At 38.2% G+C, this 19,397-nt stretch overlaps 5 protein-coding genes, 1 non-coding gene and 1 pseudogene across 6 annotated transcripts; 2 read left to right on the top strand and 5 right to left on the bottom strand.

The window, feature by feature from the left end:
- The first annotated feature begins 1,835 nt into the window (after nt 1-1,835).
- Nucleotides 1,836-3,119, top strand: LOC111805965 (transcription factor MYB44). Its single transcript, XM_023691276.2, has one exon. The coding sequence runs from the start codon at nt 1,965-1,967 to the stop codon at nt 2,829-2,831; it is 867 nt and encodes a 288-aa protein (XP_023547044.2). The 5' UTR covers nt 1,836-1,964; the 3' UTR covers nt 2,832-3,119.
- Nucleotides 3,120-3,558: 439 nt separating this feature from the next.
- On the bottom strand, nt 3,559-3,975 carry LOC111805966 (F-box protein GID2 pseudogene; annotated as a pseudogene).
- A 2,674-nt stretch (nt 3,976-6,649) lies between these two features.
- On the bottom strand, nt 6,650-7,493 carry LOC111805012 (MFP1 attachment factor 1-like). The gene has a single exon (XM_023689869.2). It carries the CDS (start codon nt 7,265-7,267, stop codon nt 6,809-6,811), a length of 459 nt encoding a protein of 152 aa, XP_023545637.2. The 5' UTR covers nt 7,268-7,493; the 3' UTR covers nt 6,650-6,808.
- Nucleotides 7,494-9,914: 2,421 nt separating this feature from the next.
- On the bottom strand, nt 9,915-12,108 carry LOC111805657 (putative cyclin-A3-1). The gene is made up of 8 exons (XM_023690806.2): nt 11,655-12,108; nt 11,308-11,540; nt 11,140-11,215; nt 10,976-11,052; nt 10,821-10,854; nt 10,579-10,728; nt 10,367-10,501; nt 9,915-10,283 (listed from the first exon to the last, which is right to left on the bottom strand). The coding sequence occupies exons 1-8, from the start codon at nt 12,000-12,002 to the stop codon at nt 10,218-10,220; spliced, it is 1,119 nt and encodes a 372-aa protein (XP_023546574.2). The 5' UTR covers nt 12,003-12,108; the 3' UTR covers nt 9,915-10,217.
- An 852-nt stretch (nt 12,109-12,960) lies between these two features.
- Nucleotides 12,961-13,031, top strand: TRNAG-GCC (transfer RNA glycine (anticodon GCC)). Its single transcript has one exon. It is a non-coding gene; the product is annotated as a tRNA-Gly (tRNA).
- Nucleotides 13,032-13,213: 182 nt separating this feature from the next.
- LOC111805455 (uncharacterized) lies at nt 13,214-16,481 on the bottom strand. The gene is made up of 2 exons (XM_023690562.2): nt 13,822-16,481; nt 13,214-13,722 (listed from the first exon to the last, which is right to left on the bottom strand). Exons 1-2 carry the CDS (start codon nt 16,469-16,471, stop codon nt 13,349-13,351), a joined length of 3,024 nt encoding a protein of 1,007 aa, XP_023546330.2. The 5' UTR covers nt 16,472-16,481; the 3' UTR covers nt 13,214-13,348.
- Nucleotides 16,482-18,794: 2,313 nt separating this feature from the next.
- On the bottom strand, nt 18,795-19,375 carry LOC111805701 (peamaclein). The gene is made up of 2 exons (XM_023690883.2): nt 19,218-19,375; nt 18,795-19,111 (listed from the first exon to the last, which is right to left on the bottom strand). Exons 1-2 carry the CDS (start codon nt 19,288-19,290, stop codon nt 18,927-18,929), a joined length of 258 nt encoding a protein of 85 aa, XP_023546651.2. The 5' UTR covers nt 19,291-19,375; the 3' UTR covers nt 18,795-18,926.
- Nucleotides 19,376-19,397: the final 22 nt, after the last annotated feature.

The raw sequence follows: 19,397 nt of genomic DNA, 5'->3' as shown, positions 1-19,397 counted from the left end.
CATGATTGCAATTTTGTGTATATTTATAGGTCAAACTATAAGAGGCCTCTACTACATTAGATTATTGTGTTTTCAGTTTTGTATTTAATGTCACTTTCAACCAATTACATATAAAATTCAAATTTTGTAACATATTAATATACTTAAAACTTAGATGTTGATGAATCAGAATAATGCCAAAATTATGATATTTTTGTTATTTAATTTAATATCCTAGTCAATTGAATATAGCCGACTTTAGGAGGCTATTTTGGTTCCAAGCCCATTGGGCTTAATTGGTATCTCAGCCTTTCTGGTTGGAGGTTTGGACTGTAAGTGGGAATCCTTGTCAGAACGAAGGGTGTTTATAGCCGCTGCACCGTCGTGTTTTCATCACCGCAATAACCTTGGTTTCAACGGCTTCTTCATTAGCTTATTTGGAAGGATTATTTATTTTAAACATACTCGAAAAGATTTAATTATTATTTGAAATTGTTGTAACATTTGTAGGTGACTTGAAAAGGTAGGCGGAAAATAAAAAGTAAATGTGTTTTGAAAATGAAAAACTACAAATTAAACTTTAATTTTTTTTTTTTTTGAAAGAAGGCGCCTAAATGATTATATTTTAAAATTTGAATGTCTATTTTTCATAAAAAGACAAGGGGGATTCTTTTCATAGTATTTAGTTTGGAAGATCAGCGTCTGTATAGCTGTCATAGTAATGGTTGTGATATTTTTTTTCTTTATTATTGCGGGAATTCCATTGTTGATAGGGACGGATTTGGACTCAATCCATTAGGAAATATGATTTTTTTTTATTTTGGAAACAGGTTTGGTTTATATTAATTTAATATATTATTCCCCCACCCCAAAATGATTTCATATATTATAATTTTAATATATATAAGTTAATTTTAAGGGGAAAAATGAGAAGACGAAAAAACAGGAAAACAAAAAGAAAAAGAAAAGAAATAGAAGTTACGTGAAAACGGGAAAGGCGGTGGAGGGGGGTTTGGAAGTTTTATAAAGTATGGTGGCAAGTTCCACGTGGTATTATATAATTGGTTAGTGGGCACAGTTTACAGGCTGGACTGACATGATAGTAAAGCAAAGGCGTTCTTCCTGCGATTCTGCTAGTGAAGTTTTTGTCGTTCTATGGCCAGCTCAGCAACTCATTGCGATTTGTAAATATCTTCTTTTTTTTTTTTTTTTTTTTTTTAAATATAATATATATAAATATGTTTGTGTGTTGGTATATAATTCACATAAAATAATTATTTCCAAATGCTGTCCAGGCTGTTCTGGTCAAACACCTCCGCTCCCGTCCAACTTCCCAACCGTACTCTCTTTTAAATTATTCTTATCCTATTTTCTTTTCTTTTTTTTCTTCTTCTTATTTTCTTAATTAACTAAATAACACCTCGTTTGAATTTCAATTTAAACCTCCTTTCCAACGGCTCCCTCACCGCCTTTCCCCTTCATTTAATTTACCATCAATTAATAATCCTCAAACAAAGCCTAACGGACCAAATTTCATGACTTTAATTTCATAACATTTTCAAATGCCGTTACTTTTTTTTTTTTTTTTTTTTTACCATTACATGAATTTGGCTAATTACCTAAATACCTGTTGCAGTGTGCAGGTAAGGCAGTTTTCCAAATGGGTCCCAGTTATGACTAAACATGCGCCGTAGATATTTGACACGTGTCCTTTACAGCTGTATGCGAATAACTACCTTCCCTCGAAGCATCCTCCTCTACTGTGCAACCGGCTCAACCGGTCATTCTTATCTTTTCTCATATAAATATCCTCCTTTCCTTCCTCACTTATTCTTTAACAAACAGGGTGAGGCCTCCTCGCCTACGCTGCTTTCATAAAACCCCTTCGCCTTTTCTTCTCAATTCTGTACAAATTTTCAGACGCCTTTTTTTTTTTTTTTCTTGCTTTTTTAAATTTGAATATTTTGTTTTAGAACCTTTGATCCATGGAGTCTATGAGGAAGGATGTGGATCGGATTAAGGGTCCGTGGAGTCCAGAGGAGGATGAGTCGTTGAAGAGATTGGTTCAAACCTACGGACCCAGAAATTGGTCGTTGATCAGTAAGTCGGTTCCTGGTCGTTCTGGAAAATCTTGCCGTCTCCGATGGTGTAATCAGCTTTCTCCTCGGGTTGAGCACCGGCCGTTTACTGCTGAAGAGGATAACGCCATTATCAGAGCTCACGCCAAATTTGGGAATAAGTGGGCCACCATTGCTCGCCTTTTGAATGGCCGCACGGATAACGCGATTAAGAATCACTGGAATTCGACGCTCAAGCGTAAATGCTCCGCCATGGGTGATGATTTCAACGATCCGGATTTGCATCAGCCTCTGAAGAGATCTGCCAGTGTTGGTCCAGGTCCAGTCATCGTCGCTTCCGGGTTTGGGTTTAACCCGAGTAGTCCATCCGGATCCGAGTTGAGCGACTCGTCTCTATCGCCGCCGCTTCCCGTATACAGACCCTTAGCTAGAAGCGGTTCGATTGTTCCATCGAATCATGAGCAGGTTGCGAACTCCAACGATCCTCCAACCTCACTGTGCCTCTCATTGCCAGGATCCATTTCGACATCCGGGTATGGATCGGATTCTGTCGCGAGCCCGACCCGGAATATGGTTCAGGCAACTCCTACCACAGGCGGGGTTGGCAGAGAATCGGAGTTATTTAGTGCGGAGTTCCTAGGTGCGATGCAGGAGATGATAAAAATCGAAGTGAGGAAGTACATGTCTGGAATAGAGCATAAGGGTTGGCATTTGCAGACGGATGCCATCAGAAACGCTGTGGTGAAGCGTATTGGAATAAGCAAGATCGATTAGTAGTAACGGCAGAACCAAAACCCCTTTGGATTTACAGAAATCACAATAATTTTGGCAGTGTACAGAGAAGAAGAGCGAGAGAGAGGAAGAGAGAAATTCCATGGTTGATGTCCTTAAAAACTTTCTTCAATCTCATGAATTTTAATAGAGCATGAAGCAGCCAAGTTCTATTCTATCTCTGTGAATCAAATCAATGAGACCCCATCCACTTTTTCCTCCTCCAACTTGTAATTAATTTAGGACCCATGATTGATTTGACACAAAACGATGAACTATTTTGGTACACAACCATTTGCGCCAAGACTAGATTTGTTTTGTGCCTCTTTTCCAAGTGGGGAAGAAAGCTGTCGCCATTAAATTAAGACCTAGTCAAAATATTTAGAAACTTCAACGCCAATTTTAATTTTTACGTTACCGAGCTGTCGACAGACATAACCCTAATCTTTTACTTCCATTCAAATGTCCCAAACCCCTTCCTTCAGGTAACAGTTGGCATAGAAAAGCAACACATACATATAAAATTGGAAGTTAATCCATCCACCCACAGTCAATTGACAGAAGAAAAATCTGTAAGTGAGTTAAATTAGAACACCCAAATCTGAACAATCTCTGAATTTAAAACAAACCGATACAGTCGGTGGAGGAGAGGGGAATTTGAACACCCAAATTTTTGTCTTTTTACAACAATCTAAAATCCAAAATCCAAAATCCAAAAGAGCTTGAGAATTCAAGAAGTGGGTCTGTTTTTGAACTTCATCTTCTCGTAGTACCGAATTGAGAGAAGAGAGAGGGAGAGATGAACCTCGTCTTTGCCCCAGGGAATACAGGATGCGGATCCTATGATAGGGGGAAATGGGTAAAGAGAGTGCAATCGACGGAAGCCACCAAGCGCAAGCACGACGGAGCGTAGCTGTTGGTTAGCACAGCCGATGTTAGCCCAGTGTTTGGTGCAGAGCAGCTCCCAGAGCCACTCGTCGTGGGCGGTTTTGTACCACTGCTTGCTGACGCCGGCCGCCGTGGCGAGTGTCCTTGCGTCGACGTGCTTAAACACCTCGAACAAGAGATTGTCGTCTAAATTCGCAAAGGCAGAGGAGGAGGGTGGTGGGGATTGTTGTTCCTGTGAAACTGATTTGATTTTCTTCATGGTGATGAAGGAGTGAAGAGGGGGCAGGCGCCTGTTGATTGGGATTTAGTTTTCAGTTGAAGAAAAGGAAGATTGTTGAGAAAAGGAGGTTGTAGTGGGTGATGGTGGAAGAAATAAAAATGAGGAATGGGGTTGGACAAAGTTGGTAAAGTAAAGTGATGCAAATTGTCTGAAAAAGTTTAGAACGCCACAAATCTCCCAAAATTCAATGAGCTTCCAACTTCTTCTCTTTTTTCTTTTTCTTAAACAAACAAACTCATCCCTTTCAAACAAATTTAGGGAATGGTCATCGGTTTAGTAAATGTTGATGTATTTATAATCAAAGAATTTCTCTTCGTCTCAGAGCTTATATTCAAAGTAGACAATATCATTTAACACCACTATTTATATGATTAATTAATAATCTGGTTCTCCTTTCTTTCTTTGTTTCTCCAGCTAAAATGGATATTTCGAAAAATAGAGAAAAAAAAAAACTGAAAGAATAAGAACCTAAATAGGTTTGTTGGAAGAATACCAACTAAAATAAAGAAAAGTTAAAAGTAGGATTAGACTTGTTGAATGAATCAATACTAAAGTTAGAAATAAAAAAAAAATAAAAAAATAAAAAAAAGTAGAAAGAAAATAAATAAAAAAGTTGATTGAGATTTTTTTAATTCATAAGGTTAATTACAGTATCATATTTGTCCTTTTTGTTTTAATCATGGTCTCAAGGTTAAATTATATTTTACTTAAAAATAAAAAAAAACTGCATTAAAAATGATTTTTAAATATAATCATAAAAACAAAATTAATGAAGATTTTGGAAAGTGGTGATTCAGCATCAACCACAAAGATTCCGGACAACGTTTCGGACAAGCGGGTTCCAAAATGACGTCACACCAGCTGACTACATCGTCCCTTCCCTAAAGTTTTTTGGACTTATCCTAAAATGCAATTATTTAAGTGATTTTACGAATACTCTTCCATAAAATTAAAAATATTTTTTTAAAAATGTCATTTATGAGCAGGAGTAGCAATAGTATATGTACCCATTATCTCAACTCACATATCATACCCTAATTTAATTTTGTTATATTCATTGTCTTATCCTATTCAATGATTGATGAGAGGAATGGATGGATGTGGTGCAACCTCCTCCCAATGTTTGTTTGGGCCTTCCACTATCTTATAATAATACTTTGTACATTAATAAACACAAAAGCATGATTTAAGTTTATCCTATGATCCAAAACTGTATTCCAACTCCTTTAAACCAAATGAAACTTCCTTGCATTGCATGAATTGTAGCACCAAATTTAATAATATTAAAACATAAAAACATAGAACCTGCGTGCCAACCTGCAGATAATCATATATAAATATGTATTGAAGCTGTAGCATGATTCAGAAAAGAAAGCGTGTGATATCTACATCAGTCCAATGTGGCGGTGGCCCTGCAAATGAAGGCCTAGCTCGCCTTTACAAAGTTTGTTCCTTTTTCTTCCTGTATGAACGATTGGCCTTGTGTTTGAACCAAGTCCATGTTCCTAACAGCGTGGAAAAACAGGGGAAATAAAGAAATAAAACGCAAGAGTCAAAGGAGTTGGTAATCTAAATATATAAAGTAGTAACACCACCGCCCTTGGCTTGGTGAAAAATCTTTGTGTACATAAAAGGGCGATTTCCCAAGTCTCTGTTGATTCAAAAGCAAGGATGAGGCGTGGAGTTGTTGTTGTGATGATACTGTTCGCAATGCTGCTTGTTCATGTGGATTGCAGGCGCCTCAGACCACCCACGACCGGAATTGGACGAGCTCTGCAAGGATCTGTCGGTAACCCGACTGGCTTTGTTACCTTTAGGGGTCATCGGAAGGGAAGCCGGGCATTCAAGCATGCTTCGGGACCGAGCATGAGAGGACCTGGACACTAGCTGAACACATGATTGAAAGAAGCTTCTTTCCATTCTTCATTTGTTTTTTTTTTTTCTCTCTTTTTTTCCATCTAGAAATGGATGTACACTTCAAAATTTTAGAGAGATTATTTAGAGGTTTGATCTTTGCCAATGCAAATAGTAAGAGTAGTAACACATAGGGGAGCGAATTGTATTGTGGATGAAATGAAATGTATAAACTTCACATGGCATTCAATATTCTGGAAACTATTTTAACTCACAAGATATCAGACACTCAAATTAGTGGTGAATAATGAATTGCACAATTCAAAGGGGTCGAAATCAGTTTCCGTGTTGGACTGACAACTGATTTGGGTTCTGGGGAGATGGGTCCGAGCATTGGTGCTCAAAACAAACACTATGAGCCCCCAAGCATCCACAAATTTGAGCAATCAAAATCAAGTGATAAATGATAATGTAAGCAAGCTGAAAAGGCTTATACGTATAGTGTTATCCCTTTAGTAGACCATGGCAGATTGAATCAAAATGTACGTCTCAAAGAGCTGCAAAGGGTCTCACGATCTGTAATGTAACAGCGAAGCATCACACAACAATTCCAAGACAAAATGGGAAAGGCCAAAAGTCTCATCCTCGAACAACTTAGAGGAGGTATTTTCCCAAGAAAGACCACAATAAGCAGAGAGGTCAAAGCAAAGAAGGATTCTAGTTTCAACAGAGATGAAGAAACCAACAACACGATTCAAGCGACATGATAATAGAATACTTTCATCAATAAAGATAACTCTAGGCAATAAAATGCTTCCATTTTCATTGAATATAAGGTCGTAGAACACAAGAAAAACAAACAATTGTCTTGTATGCAATGTGTGGATAGTGGACACGCAGATCTCCAGTAAAAGAAGCTCAAACAGGGTAATAAAATTAAGACCAACAACCCAGAAATTCAGGATTCAATTTCCGAAGTAGGGTTTTCGTCATGAGGATCAACAACAGGCGATGACGATCCCTCCTTCTCACCATTTTCTGTCGGAGCCGCGGGAATCGCTCTACCCTTCACCGCCTCGAGCATCCGCTTACTAATCTCCTTGGAGTAGACCTGCAGAATCTCGATGCCGTCGTCCACGGTAGTCGGAGACCCATCGGCAGTGGCATACGCTTCGTCCTCGATGACCCGCGCAATGGTGGCGGCGGCTTCAGGCGGAATCGTGCCGTAACGCTTAGAGAGAATGGAAGGGGTGGAGAGGGTTTCGATCAGACGGCTTGTAACAGCGTCACGAGTGCGCTGCGTTGGTGGCCATATGCTGAATTTGGTAGCAAATGGGTTCGCCGGCTTAATGGGATCTTTGATCTCCGGCTCTCGGGATTCAAGTTGGACCGGAGGGGAGGAGTCTTGATCGGACATGACGGTGAAAGGGGAAGCGCCGGGGGAATTTGAGGCTGAGGAAAATGAGATGTGAATTAAAAATGGGAAATCTGGGAGAAAAGGGTTACGATAAGAGAGATTATTTGCAGGTGAAGTTATAGGAACGGATTACCCTTCTGGAATCAAATTATAAATGATGTGCGGTGAAGATGGTGAAGTTGATCGTCAGACTGTTTAACCTCCACATCTCTTTTTTCCTTTTTTTTTTTTTCTTTTTTTTTCCCCCATCTTTACTCCCAAATTTCTTAGTATATTTCATTTGTTTTTTGAATTTCAAAAAGTTACATTTTTTCTCTTCAATTTTTAATATTATTTAATTTTCATTTAAAGGGTTTACTCTTTCCTTTGTAAAAGATTATTACAATTATTAAAAGCTTTCAAAAATTATGCAAATTATTTGTGTTATTAAACACAAATTTAAAACTTTCTTTCCAAGGTAAATCAAGTTTAAATCTAAATTTATTATTTTCAAAGCTTTTAATAATCATAATTTAATTGAATGAATGAATCAAAATTTAATTTAATTTAATTGAAAAAGAAAACAGAAGCAAGCGTGCGTTGGTTATTTTTATAATTTGGGTTTGGAGTAAAAAGTGTGGGACTTTGCTTTCCTTCCAAGAGTAAACACAATTGCATGCCACATGCCACATGTATAATGCATGATGAGAAGCTTTAAAATAATTATAGTGAAATTAAATTTAATTTGTTTAAAATAAATTATATATTTCTATAGTTTTGAAGATATATGGACATTTTAAGTGCGATCCCCGAATTTAGTGTGGTAGTAAAATAAATTAATTATATAAATGTATTTTTTTTTTTTATTCAAATCAAGTACCATTTATAAAAGAAAAAAATTAAATAATTGACAACTCGACTTATTAAATGAAAATAAGCGAGACTAAAATCTAATATAGGTACATAGTAAGTCGTAAATTTATCCATTTTATCCTTACTCATATCCATTCACCCGAGAATGAAATATCCAAGCTACCTTATCTTCACATGACCTATATCAACCACAAGGAAAAAAATTGAGTACCACATTTATTTATTTATTTATTTATTTATTTTGAGATTAACCAACTATATGTAAAATTAAATATTTGATATTTTAGTTAAATTAGGAAATTATGTATCAGAATGAAAGTAAATTGAAAAGTAGAGGCAAACATGTGGGGTTGAAGACCAGTTATACGAGGTGCCTAAATGCTGAAAACTGATCCGATAATGTTTCATGTATGGTCGCATAAGCACCCCCCATTCATATCATCATATTCCCACCTCAAAATCAGAAGCCAAATCAACAAAACACCATATAAATCACAGGCAAAATCTGTCACATATAATCAGTATGAAAAATGTTGTGCTTATAAAATCTGTTTATGCACCGATCATGGAACAAATTTTGAAAATGGAAACAAAGCTCAACGATTGTGAAGTGGATCTGAAGAATTTGGAACCTTCCTCTTACTTGACTGTAAAGCATGGAATGAACTCATCGTACGGTGCTGTTTCTGAGTTGGGGTTGCTTGGTTTAAGCTGACAACATTAGTATCCTCTTCTCCATTCATACTATTCGGAGCTGCAATTAGCAGCAGCAGCAGCAAACAAGCCACCGCCATTATACCACGCAGCTTCATACCCACGGCTGCAGGAGGACACTTGAAGAACCGCATTGGTAGGGACACAGGGGAATGCATGAATGGGTAGTCTGTTGGGCACTGAATGAATGGGTTGAGTTGAGTTGAGTAACTGTATAAATAAAGAGAAAAAAAATCCAAGACTGGGAATTGAGAAGTGTGATGTTTTGTGGTGTTGGCGCTGTTGTCGGTCACGGGAGTAATAATTCAATTTTATTAAATTAATGAAACCAGAAATCACTTCCACAGGGTTTGGTTTTTTGTCTTTGTTTTTTACTTTTAAAGCAGCCTTACACTGATAATATAAAACATGTTAAAAAATTAATCAAATAATAGTTTATGCTAAAGAGCTAAAGGTTTTTCCATTGAAGGAAGAGCAGTAGAGTGAATGCGTAAGAAATGACAGTAATTTCGTGTGTTCCAGCAAACAAAGAACGCATTGACGAACGACATGTGGCCTTTTGGCAAATTTAATGTTAAAGTTTCTTTCTTTACTGGATAAGATGATTTCTCTTGGTTTGAGGAGAAACTTTTGGAGCTAACTGTGAAGCCTTCAAAATATGAGAAGAAGAAGAAGAAGGAGTGTGTATTGGTGATGTCGGGAATTGTACATTGCCTTTTTTCAGCTGTCGTTCAAGTGGGCAAATCTTGTCGGATGGCAGTGGGCAGTGGGTTTGAAGTTTTGTAGTAATCTCAATGTTTGTTTTACAATTTCCTCTGTCTCTTTCTCTTATCTTTAGTGTTGGGCATTGCTTAAAGCAGAAGTTACCAATGGTTCTTCCATTGTCCTTTTAAGCTTAAACAACTGCCACACCATTACTCCAAAACCTGCTACAATGAAACTCCCAAACTTAAAACTAAGCTTTTGAAGGCTATTCATTCACTGATATTTGTTCAATTGCTAGGCTTTTCTGTTGGATGTTTTCTACTGTGTTTACTCTTTCTTTGTGGAGTTGGCTCTTTTGTAGCCTTGAAAAGTTGAGTTGTTCAAAATAAAAATAGAATGCCATGGATGCATTCTTTACTGTTATTAGTATGGAAGAAACCTCCAATTTACAGGTAAAATGGAGTACAACTACAAAATCCCCAACTGGTCTAAATCAGAAACATCTTTCAACTAATATAAACAATATGGGTCCTAATCCTCGACGCACCAAAATCACCAATCTGGTTGAGAGCTGAAACCAAATTCCCATCTTCCCAAAATTTCTTTCCATCTATCAGCAGAGGGTCAGAATCATGCCTTCAATTAGCAACTAAAATGTATCAAAGATCCTTGCTCTGGTTTAAGCTTCTTCGAAATAGGCAGACGGTATCTCAGGGGGTGAAGGCATCATTGCCACACTCTTGAACTGTTTGGATCAGAAACGTAAAACATTAGCACCTTCTTCAACTTTTAGCCACATATATTAATGAAGAGGATGAAGTTTCTTACCCTTTGTTGCTTGTATTTTTCTCTCACAGCAATCAGAGATCCCCCTCTTCTTGCCATATACAAATCGTGTAATAGAAGCACACATGGCCTTAGATCAGCTGGCCTGTAGCCTGTGTATTGTTGCAAGTTCGGACCCTGCAATTCACTTATATATCAGCAAACTACGTTCAAGTTCATAGTTACATAATCAAGGGATTGAAACAAGGTTTTACCCAAGGATGCTGCTTTGGCCGGATGATGAATTTTGCAAGAAATACGACTGAAGCAGCAATCAAAGAAGGCAAGAACTTCACAAAATTATAGTCCAATAAGCTTAGCTCAGCAAGGTAATGACCCAGAAATTCCAAATGCAGATTTGGTATCTGTTTCAAGCATAAAGCAGAAGAGGATTAGTAAATAGAAAACTCAAAGCTGGTTTAGAAAGAGATCAAAATAAAAGGATGTCGGGGCTTACTTTGAAATCTTCTTGTGCAACATTAGTGAACCTCCTGTAAACATAAGAAACAGACCAGAACAACAATTCAATATAACACACCACCATGATTGAATTCACATATTAGTCGATCAAACTCCAAAACACAAATGGGACTAGAGTTTACTTATACTTGCCTTAAGAATGTCTTGGCAGTAGGATTTCCCATTTCAAAGTTCAAAGATTTGAGTATATCAGCCTCCATCTTCACAACCTTACAAAATCACAAACTCATATCTCAGGATTGATAATCCAGCAGCGAGGACGAGATTTATATTAAGCTATAAAGGAAGATATTCACCTCATCCCTTCTGTAAGTATTATCTGTTATGTAGCAGAAATCTTCCACATGTGGAGGGGTGATCTCTTCATATTTCCTGTTCGATAAATCAAGTCAAGAATTAAATCATGGAAACTTATGATCCCACGAGGAGATTCGTGAATAATTTCCAGTTTTTGGTGAACTTACGAGGCAATGAGCATTGAAGAAACCCCCAGCAATTGAAGCCTTTGCCTATTGATTATGTTCATTGATAGGAACCTGTCGATGTAAGAGATGGATAGATACAGAGTATCGGAGCCGAGCTTGTACTCCTCGGCAACCTCAACCATCCAATCAACCAAGACCCCTCTCATATTAGCACTTATGTCCGTCTGAACCTTCTCTAAGTAATTTGGTATCGGCCTTCTTATTGGTTCCGCCTGAGGAAACCCATCGCATTAGAGACATACAAAAGCACGAAAACAGAACACTTCAAAACCCAAAATCAGAAACCATTTGTTCAAAAAAGAAAACACAAGAAAAATGGCTCTTACCTCCATTTTGCGAAGATAAGCATAAATATCGGAGGAATAAGGCCCCTTCATTTCTGGGTCGTCCAAAATATCATCAACGGTCAACTTGGGATCATTATCTTCCACAACCACAGTCGTCTTGCTCATTGGAGCAGCAGCGATCTTAGTTCTCTTCTTAGGCTTGCATTTTGTGATCTGGGACATGGCCTTCCTCTTCTGTGCTACTGATCCAGTAGCATTCTGAATGTTGGGAAGCTCACCGAGAACCACCCGTTTTTTATTCGTGGATTGGTCATCGGACATGGCGGATGCCGCAACTCTCTTTGAGGAAGCACGAGTGATACGGACACAGCTCCCTAACTCGGCCATTGGGTCCTGATCTCAACCCTACGCTGTTGGCTCTTGTGGGTCGGAAACTGAAAACGAGAGAGAGAGAGATGGAAGGAGCAATGGGTGAGTTGGAGGAGGTCTGAGGGGGGGGGGGGGGGGGCCTTTGTAGGACGGAGGGGGAAAGGATTTAGCAACAAGAAGACCGCCGTTTTTTTAAAAAGTGAACGATTTGGCGCTAACAAGAATGAGAGCCAATTTCCACTAAAATGATTTGGGATTTGGGGATTGGGAGCTTTTCGGTGTTTTCCCGGGTTTTTTATGTTTCTGGTTTTTTTTCCTTTTTTTTGGTTTTTTTTTTTTTTTTTTTTTTGAGATTCGGCGGTCCGAAATTGGTTTCGAAAATGAACCCGCCATTGTTTAAGATTTGCTAGGACTCCCTCTCCTTACGGCGCGTGTACCTCACGCATCCATGCCATGCAACTTCATTTTTTAATACTTAATAATATTACATGCCAAAATTGCTCTTTTTTCTCTAGATGTTCCCCTTTCACAAGGAACTTTAATTCATGGGTTCTTAGGGTGTCACGTCGGACCTTGATAGAGAGCGTGTCGTGTCTCTAGCTAAGTTGTCCAACAAGTAGAGGTAGAAAGATGATCCCGTCCCATAAGACTTTTAATAGTTATTATGAAAATGTTAGATTCATGCCATGTTTGATCGATCTAGTCTTCGTACCATTTAAGGTGCGAGTTTGGAAAAACATAAAAAAAAAATTTAAAAATTTGATTGAAGGGGCGGTAAAAGATTGACACTTAACAATTTGCTACCCGACAAACTTTTCACTCAGAAAATAGTCATGAGTTTGGAACAATATAAAAAGGAACGCGCCATGAGTAAATTTGAGTTTCCTAGGGTTTGAGGTTAAGTTTCAATAATTTCATTGTTTGGATGGACAAGTATTTTACTTTTTATACAAAATATTTATTCATTTCATCAACAGCACCAGTGGTCTAGTGGTAGAATAGTACCCTGCCACGGTACAGACCCGGGTTCGATTCCCGGCTGGTGCAGTTTATTTTTCTGTTCCGTTGTAAACCAACAATTCATATATTTTTTTATATGAACTTTTATTATTTAGCAAGTGGACAGCACAACTTATAATCACAATGAAGAAAAATAATAGTAAGAAAATCTGTAAACAAGCTTTCAATAATAAATAAAAAGAGTTTACATTTTTATTTATATTCATCAACCATTAGCAAATACTTCATCTAAAACACCCATATTCACAAATACAACTTGCAGATGAAACGCCGTAGTGATGAAATAATAACCCTTTTACCAAATTACAAGCCATTCCACTCTTATCAATCTAAAAACCACCACTTCATTTTGGAGGACGAGTAAGGCTGTGTTTGGCACTTTTAAGCTTTGACACAGCATCGTGGATGTCAATGCGGTTCACTGGAGTATTCACTGTGCACGACAGTGCTACTCCAATTACTTTGATCAAACAATCTTTTTGCATTTCTGAACTGATGGTTCTACCTTCATACTCCAAATCCACACTCACTTCTGTCAGCTCATCATCAATCACTTCCATTATGTGTTCGGGGAAACATGAATCCACCCATTTTATCAAATTCAATTCTCCTGTGAAATATTCATCTGTTGGCCTCTTTCCTGTAAACAGCTCCAGCAGTGTTACTCCAAAACTGTACACATCTCCGGCTGTTGTTGGCTTCACTCCATACCCGTACTCTACAATATCAAAATTACAACTTTTAAAAGTTTAGTTCTTCAAAAGTGGTTGATGAAAGCAAGAAATTCTGTTCGTGATATGACAGATGATGTACAAACCTGGAGGAAGATAACCAATTGAACCTTTTAGGACGTGTGTGGAAGTGATGGAAGATTTAGTGTTTGCACTTTCCATCAGCAACCGAGCCAATCCAAAATCTCCTACCTTTGCTGTCATGTCTGCATCTAGAAGGATGTTGCTAGGCTTTAAATCACAGTGAACTATAGGAAGTTCACAATCGTGGTGCAAGTAGTTTATTGCTGAACCAACATCGATGGCAATGTTTACTCGCTCAAGGACATTGAGCCCAATTCCACGTTCATGGCTCCTTTGGCCATGAACCCACTCATCCAAGCTTCCATTGCTCAAAAGTTCATAAATCAAAGCTCGAAATTCCATGTTTGAGAAGTCTACGCTAGAGCAGGTGGTGATGAGTTTAACGAGATTTCGATGTCTCACATTCCTCAAAGCTTCACACTCAGCCTTAAAGCTCCTTATAGAACCAGTCCTGTTAATGTCAAGAACCTTAATAGCCACGGGGACATCTTGCTTTAAAATGCCCTTATATACAGACCCAAAGCTCCCTTTTCCAATCAAGTGTTGCTCGCTGAAATTCTCTGTTGCCAAACGCAGCTCATCGTAAGACACCATTTCATGTTGACCCTTGACAAACTCCGTGGATGGTGCAGTCTTTGACTTCTTCCTCATGAAATGGATCAGCGTACCAATGATAAAGCTCAGTGCCAATGTTGAAAATGCAACTGTGAAGATTATAACTTTGACTACTCTGTCATGTTTTGAATCACTCCCTGGACATGAGGAATACAAGCAAAGTTTTGAGTTTCCTTGTAAACTGACATTGGCCCTGTTCTTAAAGATTCCCCCTTGAGGAACTTCTCCCTCAAGGTCATTAAAAGAGAGATTCAGGTACTGAAGAGCTAATAGATATTGAAGATTATCAGGGATGGGACCAGAGAGATTATTTGAAGAGAGGTCAATAACTTTGATGGCTCTAAGTTCTCCAAGACTACTGGGGATGTGGCCTGATAGCTTATTTCTGGCCATAAACAATTCCTCTATGCTCCCCCAACCTTTGATCGACGACGGAATCTCTCCAGATATGAGATTGTTGGAGAGATCAATCTGAAAGAGTTTTGAAAGGGACCCAATTTCCTCCGGCAGAGGACCACTAAGGAGATTGTTGGACATGTTCAATTTAGTAGTAGCAGGGAGATTGAGGGCTTCTTTGGGTATGCTTCCATTTAGCTTATTGTTGGATAAATCCATCGCGAGAAGCTTCTGGAAGTTTCTGAAAGAGGTGGGAATGCCACCAATTAACTCATTTCCAGATAAATCAAGATTGTTCAACTTTTGAAGATTTCCCAAGGAGCTTGGAATCCAACCTGAGAACCGATTTTTGGCCAAAACAAGGCTTTGGAGGTTCTCCAATTGGCCAATCTCATATGGGATTTCGCCTGATAACGAATTGTAGCTGAAATTCAGCAAAGCCAAACCATTTAAATTCCCAATCGTGGGAGGTATACTCCCAGAGAGACGATTGTCTCCCATGAACAATATGGAAAGTGATTTAGAAAGATTCCCAATGGAGTCTGGAATTTGACCTTCAAAATTGTTACCATCAATGGCAAGAAACGAAAGGTGGGGACTTTTTGTCAAGGAAGTGATGAAATTAATCCCATCATTGCCGGAGGTGAGGTTATTGTACCCAATATTATACATAGTAAGGTTGTGAAGATTCTCCAAACCTGGTGGGACTGTCCCTTCAAGAAAATTGTAGGCAAAACGGATGACTTGAATATTAGTGATATTGTGCAAGGAAGGAGGAATCGTTCCTGTAAATTCATTGAAACAGAAATTGAAAACTAAAAGATTGGGGAGCGTATGGCCGACATCCCTCGGAAATGTTCCCCATAGTCTGTTGGAAGCCAAGGCCAGAGTGACTAAAGAAGACATGTTGAATATGGCAGGGGGAACAGTGCCGGTGAGATTGTTAATGGTGATGATAAGATCCTTGAGATTTTGAAGACGACTCAGCTCGGTTGGAATTGGACCAGTAAGAGAATTCGTACCAAAATTTATGGTGACAAGAGAAGAAAGATTGCCAAATGAAGGTGGGATTTCACCAAAAAGATGATTTCGTGCCAGATTCAAGACTTTGAGGTTGGTTAAGAGACTGAGCTCATGAGGAAGAGTGGATAGTATGTTATTGGAGGTTAAGTCGAGGGTCTCGAGTGCAGCCATGGCACTGATGTTGGAGGGGAATCCACCTTGAAGGGCGTTGAAGCTCATGTTGAGGAGATTGATGCGAAAAAGGTTAGAAATTTGATGTGGAATAGGTCCTGTTAAGAGGTTGTTTTGAAGCTCAAGGGAATGGAGGAAAGTGAGGTTGCCAATATGAGGGTCTAAGGAGCCTGAAAGTTGCAAGCCTGAAAGATCAAGGGCAACAACTCTGTTGCCATCTTTGTTGCAGCTGACACGAGTCCAGTTGCAGGGGGAAGAGTTTGAATTATCCCAAGAAGAGACAGGATTTGACGGCTGCAGATTAGTAAATCCAGACTTTATTGAAATCAATGCCTGTTTGTCTGTTTCAATGCTCAAACTGGCTGATCCAACCAAGGAAAATGAGGCTGTGAAAGCTAAAACAGCAACAAATATGGCAAACTTAACAGCAGGGGTTTGAGTTCCCATGGCTCTAACCTCTTACTATTGGTTGTGAATTTGAAGGAGGATGAAGGAAGCTCGCTATTTATATTAATACAACCTCGTGCATTGCAGAAAATAATTATCAAACAAATTTTGTCGCCTTATGTCAACAAATTAATGTGTAAATGTCAATCCATTGTCACATAATGAAGATAATCCTAGAATAATGGAAAATCGTTGAAAAATAATAATATAAAAGAAATGATAGAAATTTAGTATAGGTATAGAAAATGCAACGACGGTCAAATGTATTTAAGCTGTGAAAAAGACATTGAAACGTCAATCCAGCCCACTGTCACAAACAAAGTCAAACGTTTGAGGTTTGAAATGGAAGGCATTTAAGTTCATGATAAATTGTTTATATAAGTTGCCATTTTACTCCATTAATAAGATATTAATCACAATATTTAATAATTTTGTAGTATATAACTGAATGAATAAAACATCTATATTTTTTTATTGAAGAAGTTAAAAGATTAAATTTCTTTTACTATCCACGTCCCTTTTTTTCTTTATTAAAACCCAAAAAAAAAAAACGTACAAAATGGCCAAGAACGTTCACCAGCTTCAACCTTCATTCAGTCTCTAAACTGTATCTTTCTAATACCATTTGTGACGATCCATCTGAAGATTGAGATCAGGATCACGATTTATAAGAGTGAAAACTATTCCCACGAACCAACTTGAATCATTGCACCATGTTTTGACCTCAATCACATGTATTATAGGCAATTTTTTAGAAGGTCACACAATATAGAATTTCTCACGGTAAAACACACAACTTTGGAGTTAATACGATTGAGCTACCAAAGAGTAAGGTGCACATTGTTAGATTTTCAATTCTTTTAAGTTTTTTTTTTAGTTATCTTAGGATCAATACGATTGAGCTACCAAAATGGCCAAGAACGTCCACCAGCTTCAACCTTGATTCGTCTCTAAACTGTATCTTATTGATACCATTTGTGACGACCCATCTTAGGATTAAGATCAGAATCAGGATATATAAGAGTGAAAATTATTCCCACGAACCAACATGAATCATTGCCGCATGTTTTGATCTTAATCACATGTATTATAGGCAAATTTTTAGAAGGCCACATAATATAAAATTGGTTACAGCAAAACACACTTAACTTTTGAATGAATACGATTAAGCTACCAAAGATTTTTTATCCTTGTTGTATTTTCAATCTCAATTCTATTTCTCATTTTTAACATTTACTCAACTGCCACATATTTGTTTTTAAGAGAGATCGAGGAAGAAAGTAGATAAAAAATCCATTGAAATTTAATAAATAAATAAAAAGTTGTTATCTTTGATTATTGCATCTTTCTAAATTACATTAATCAAAATTCTTATATATATATATATATATGTAAAAAAATTATATTTATTAAAATTTAAAAGTAAAAGTTGAATAGATGGCTAATTAATTTAGTTATGAAAGTTTAGATAATACAACATAATTTATAAAGTTTAGGTAAAAATTAATTGTTTTTTCTTTTATGCAACATTATTTTAAAAAGCATTTATTTGGTGGATTCGTTTTGGATGACATGCACGTATACGGGGAATGCTATCAGGAGGTGGTACAGACACTTCGTCAGCATCAATGGAATGGGCACTTTCACTACTACTCAACAACCCTCATTCCCTCCTGAAACCCCAAGCACAAATCGACGCCCACCTCGGTCCCAACAGACTCGTTCAAGACTCCCATCTTACCAACCCTACCCTATCCCCCTCCCTCCTAAAACACACGTTCTGCATTTACCCAGTCGCCCCATAGCTACTTGACCGGGTCGTCGGTGCCTTCCACGTGCCTCGCGGCACAACGTTGCTTGTAAACAACTGGGCCATTCAAAACAATGCCGAGCCTTATCCGAAGTCGGTGGTGTTTAGGCCGGAGAGATTCAATGTAGGGGAAGTGGAGGGGCTGGCCCGGCATGGGCCTGGCGACGCGGATGGTGGGGCTGACTTTGGAGTGTTTGATTCTATTTAATCATAAATCTATTTCAGAATATTATTGAAATTTTTGTAATTTAAAAATATTTTTGAGTGACAAATTACAAAGTGGACAGAGTATCTTTATTAGTTTCTTTAGTAACAATAGTATGAATGTTGTTGTCTGATAGGTGGAGGGTGAGGTGGGATACTGCATTAAAGTTTGAGAAATTAATTGCAGGCAGAAAAAAGCAAGTGTGGCTGCACATCGATCACTGCACGTGAACAAGATCGTCCCAAATAAAACAACTCAATCTTCACTAAATAGAAAAGAGTTGAGCGAAGATATAACTGAAACAGAGGTTTTAAGTTAAAAGTGGAGTAATATAATTATAGGTAGATCAACTCATAATGGTCCATGCAAAGTGAAGAGGCAATGAGATTATACAACACAAACACACAGCTTAGGCAGCAGATGGCAGTAGAGGGTGGATTTTAAGGACACTTGGACTTCCCCTTGGAGTTCTTCATCTGCCCATAGCAAGGGCACTCATGCTTGTTCCCAAAAGTCCCAGACGGCACACACCCGCATTTCTCGCAGCATATCCCGCAGTACTTCAAGCACCGATCCTGCACCCCTGCTTTTGCACATCTACTTGCGCATTTCGAACTGCAAAAACCTTTCACCCACAAACAAACAAACAAACAAACAAACAAACAAACACTTGTCTCATATTCTTACAACGGCATGATATTGTTCTGTTCCAAAGAGTTTAATTTTGTTACCTGGGGCAGCCAGGGAGAGCTGGAGGAAGGAGCTGAGAACGAGAATCATTGAAAGAAGATGAAGGAACTTCATTTTCCCGGGAAACAAACAGAGTGTGAGGAAATGCAGAGAAAGTTGTGGGATTTTGGGGGTGGTTTTGAAGGGGTATTTAAAGCGGAATTCGTTGGTTTCAAGGGGTG

Source organism: Cucurbita pepo, chromosome 11, assembly GCF_057944985.1.
Source record: "Cucurbita pepo subsp. pepo isolate OVF chromosome 11, ASM5794498v1, whole genome shotgun sequence".
NCBI lineage: Eukaryota > Viridiplantae > Streptophyta > Magnoliopsida > Cucurbitales > Cucurbitaceae > Cucurbita > Cucurbita pepo.
This window is presented reverse-complemented; position numbering and strand designations above follow the sequence as displayed.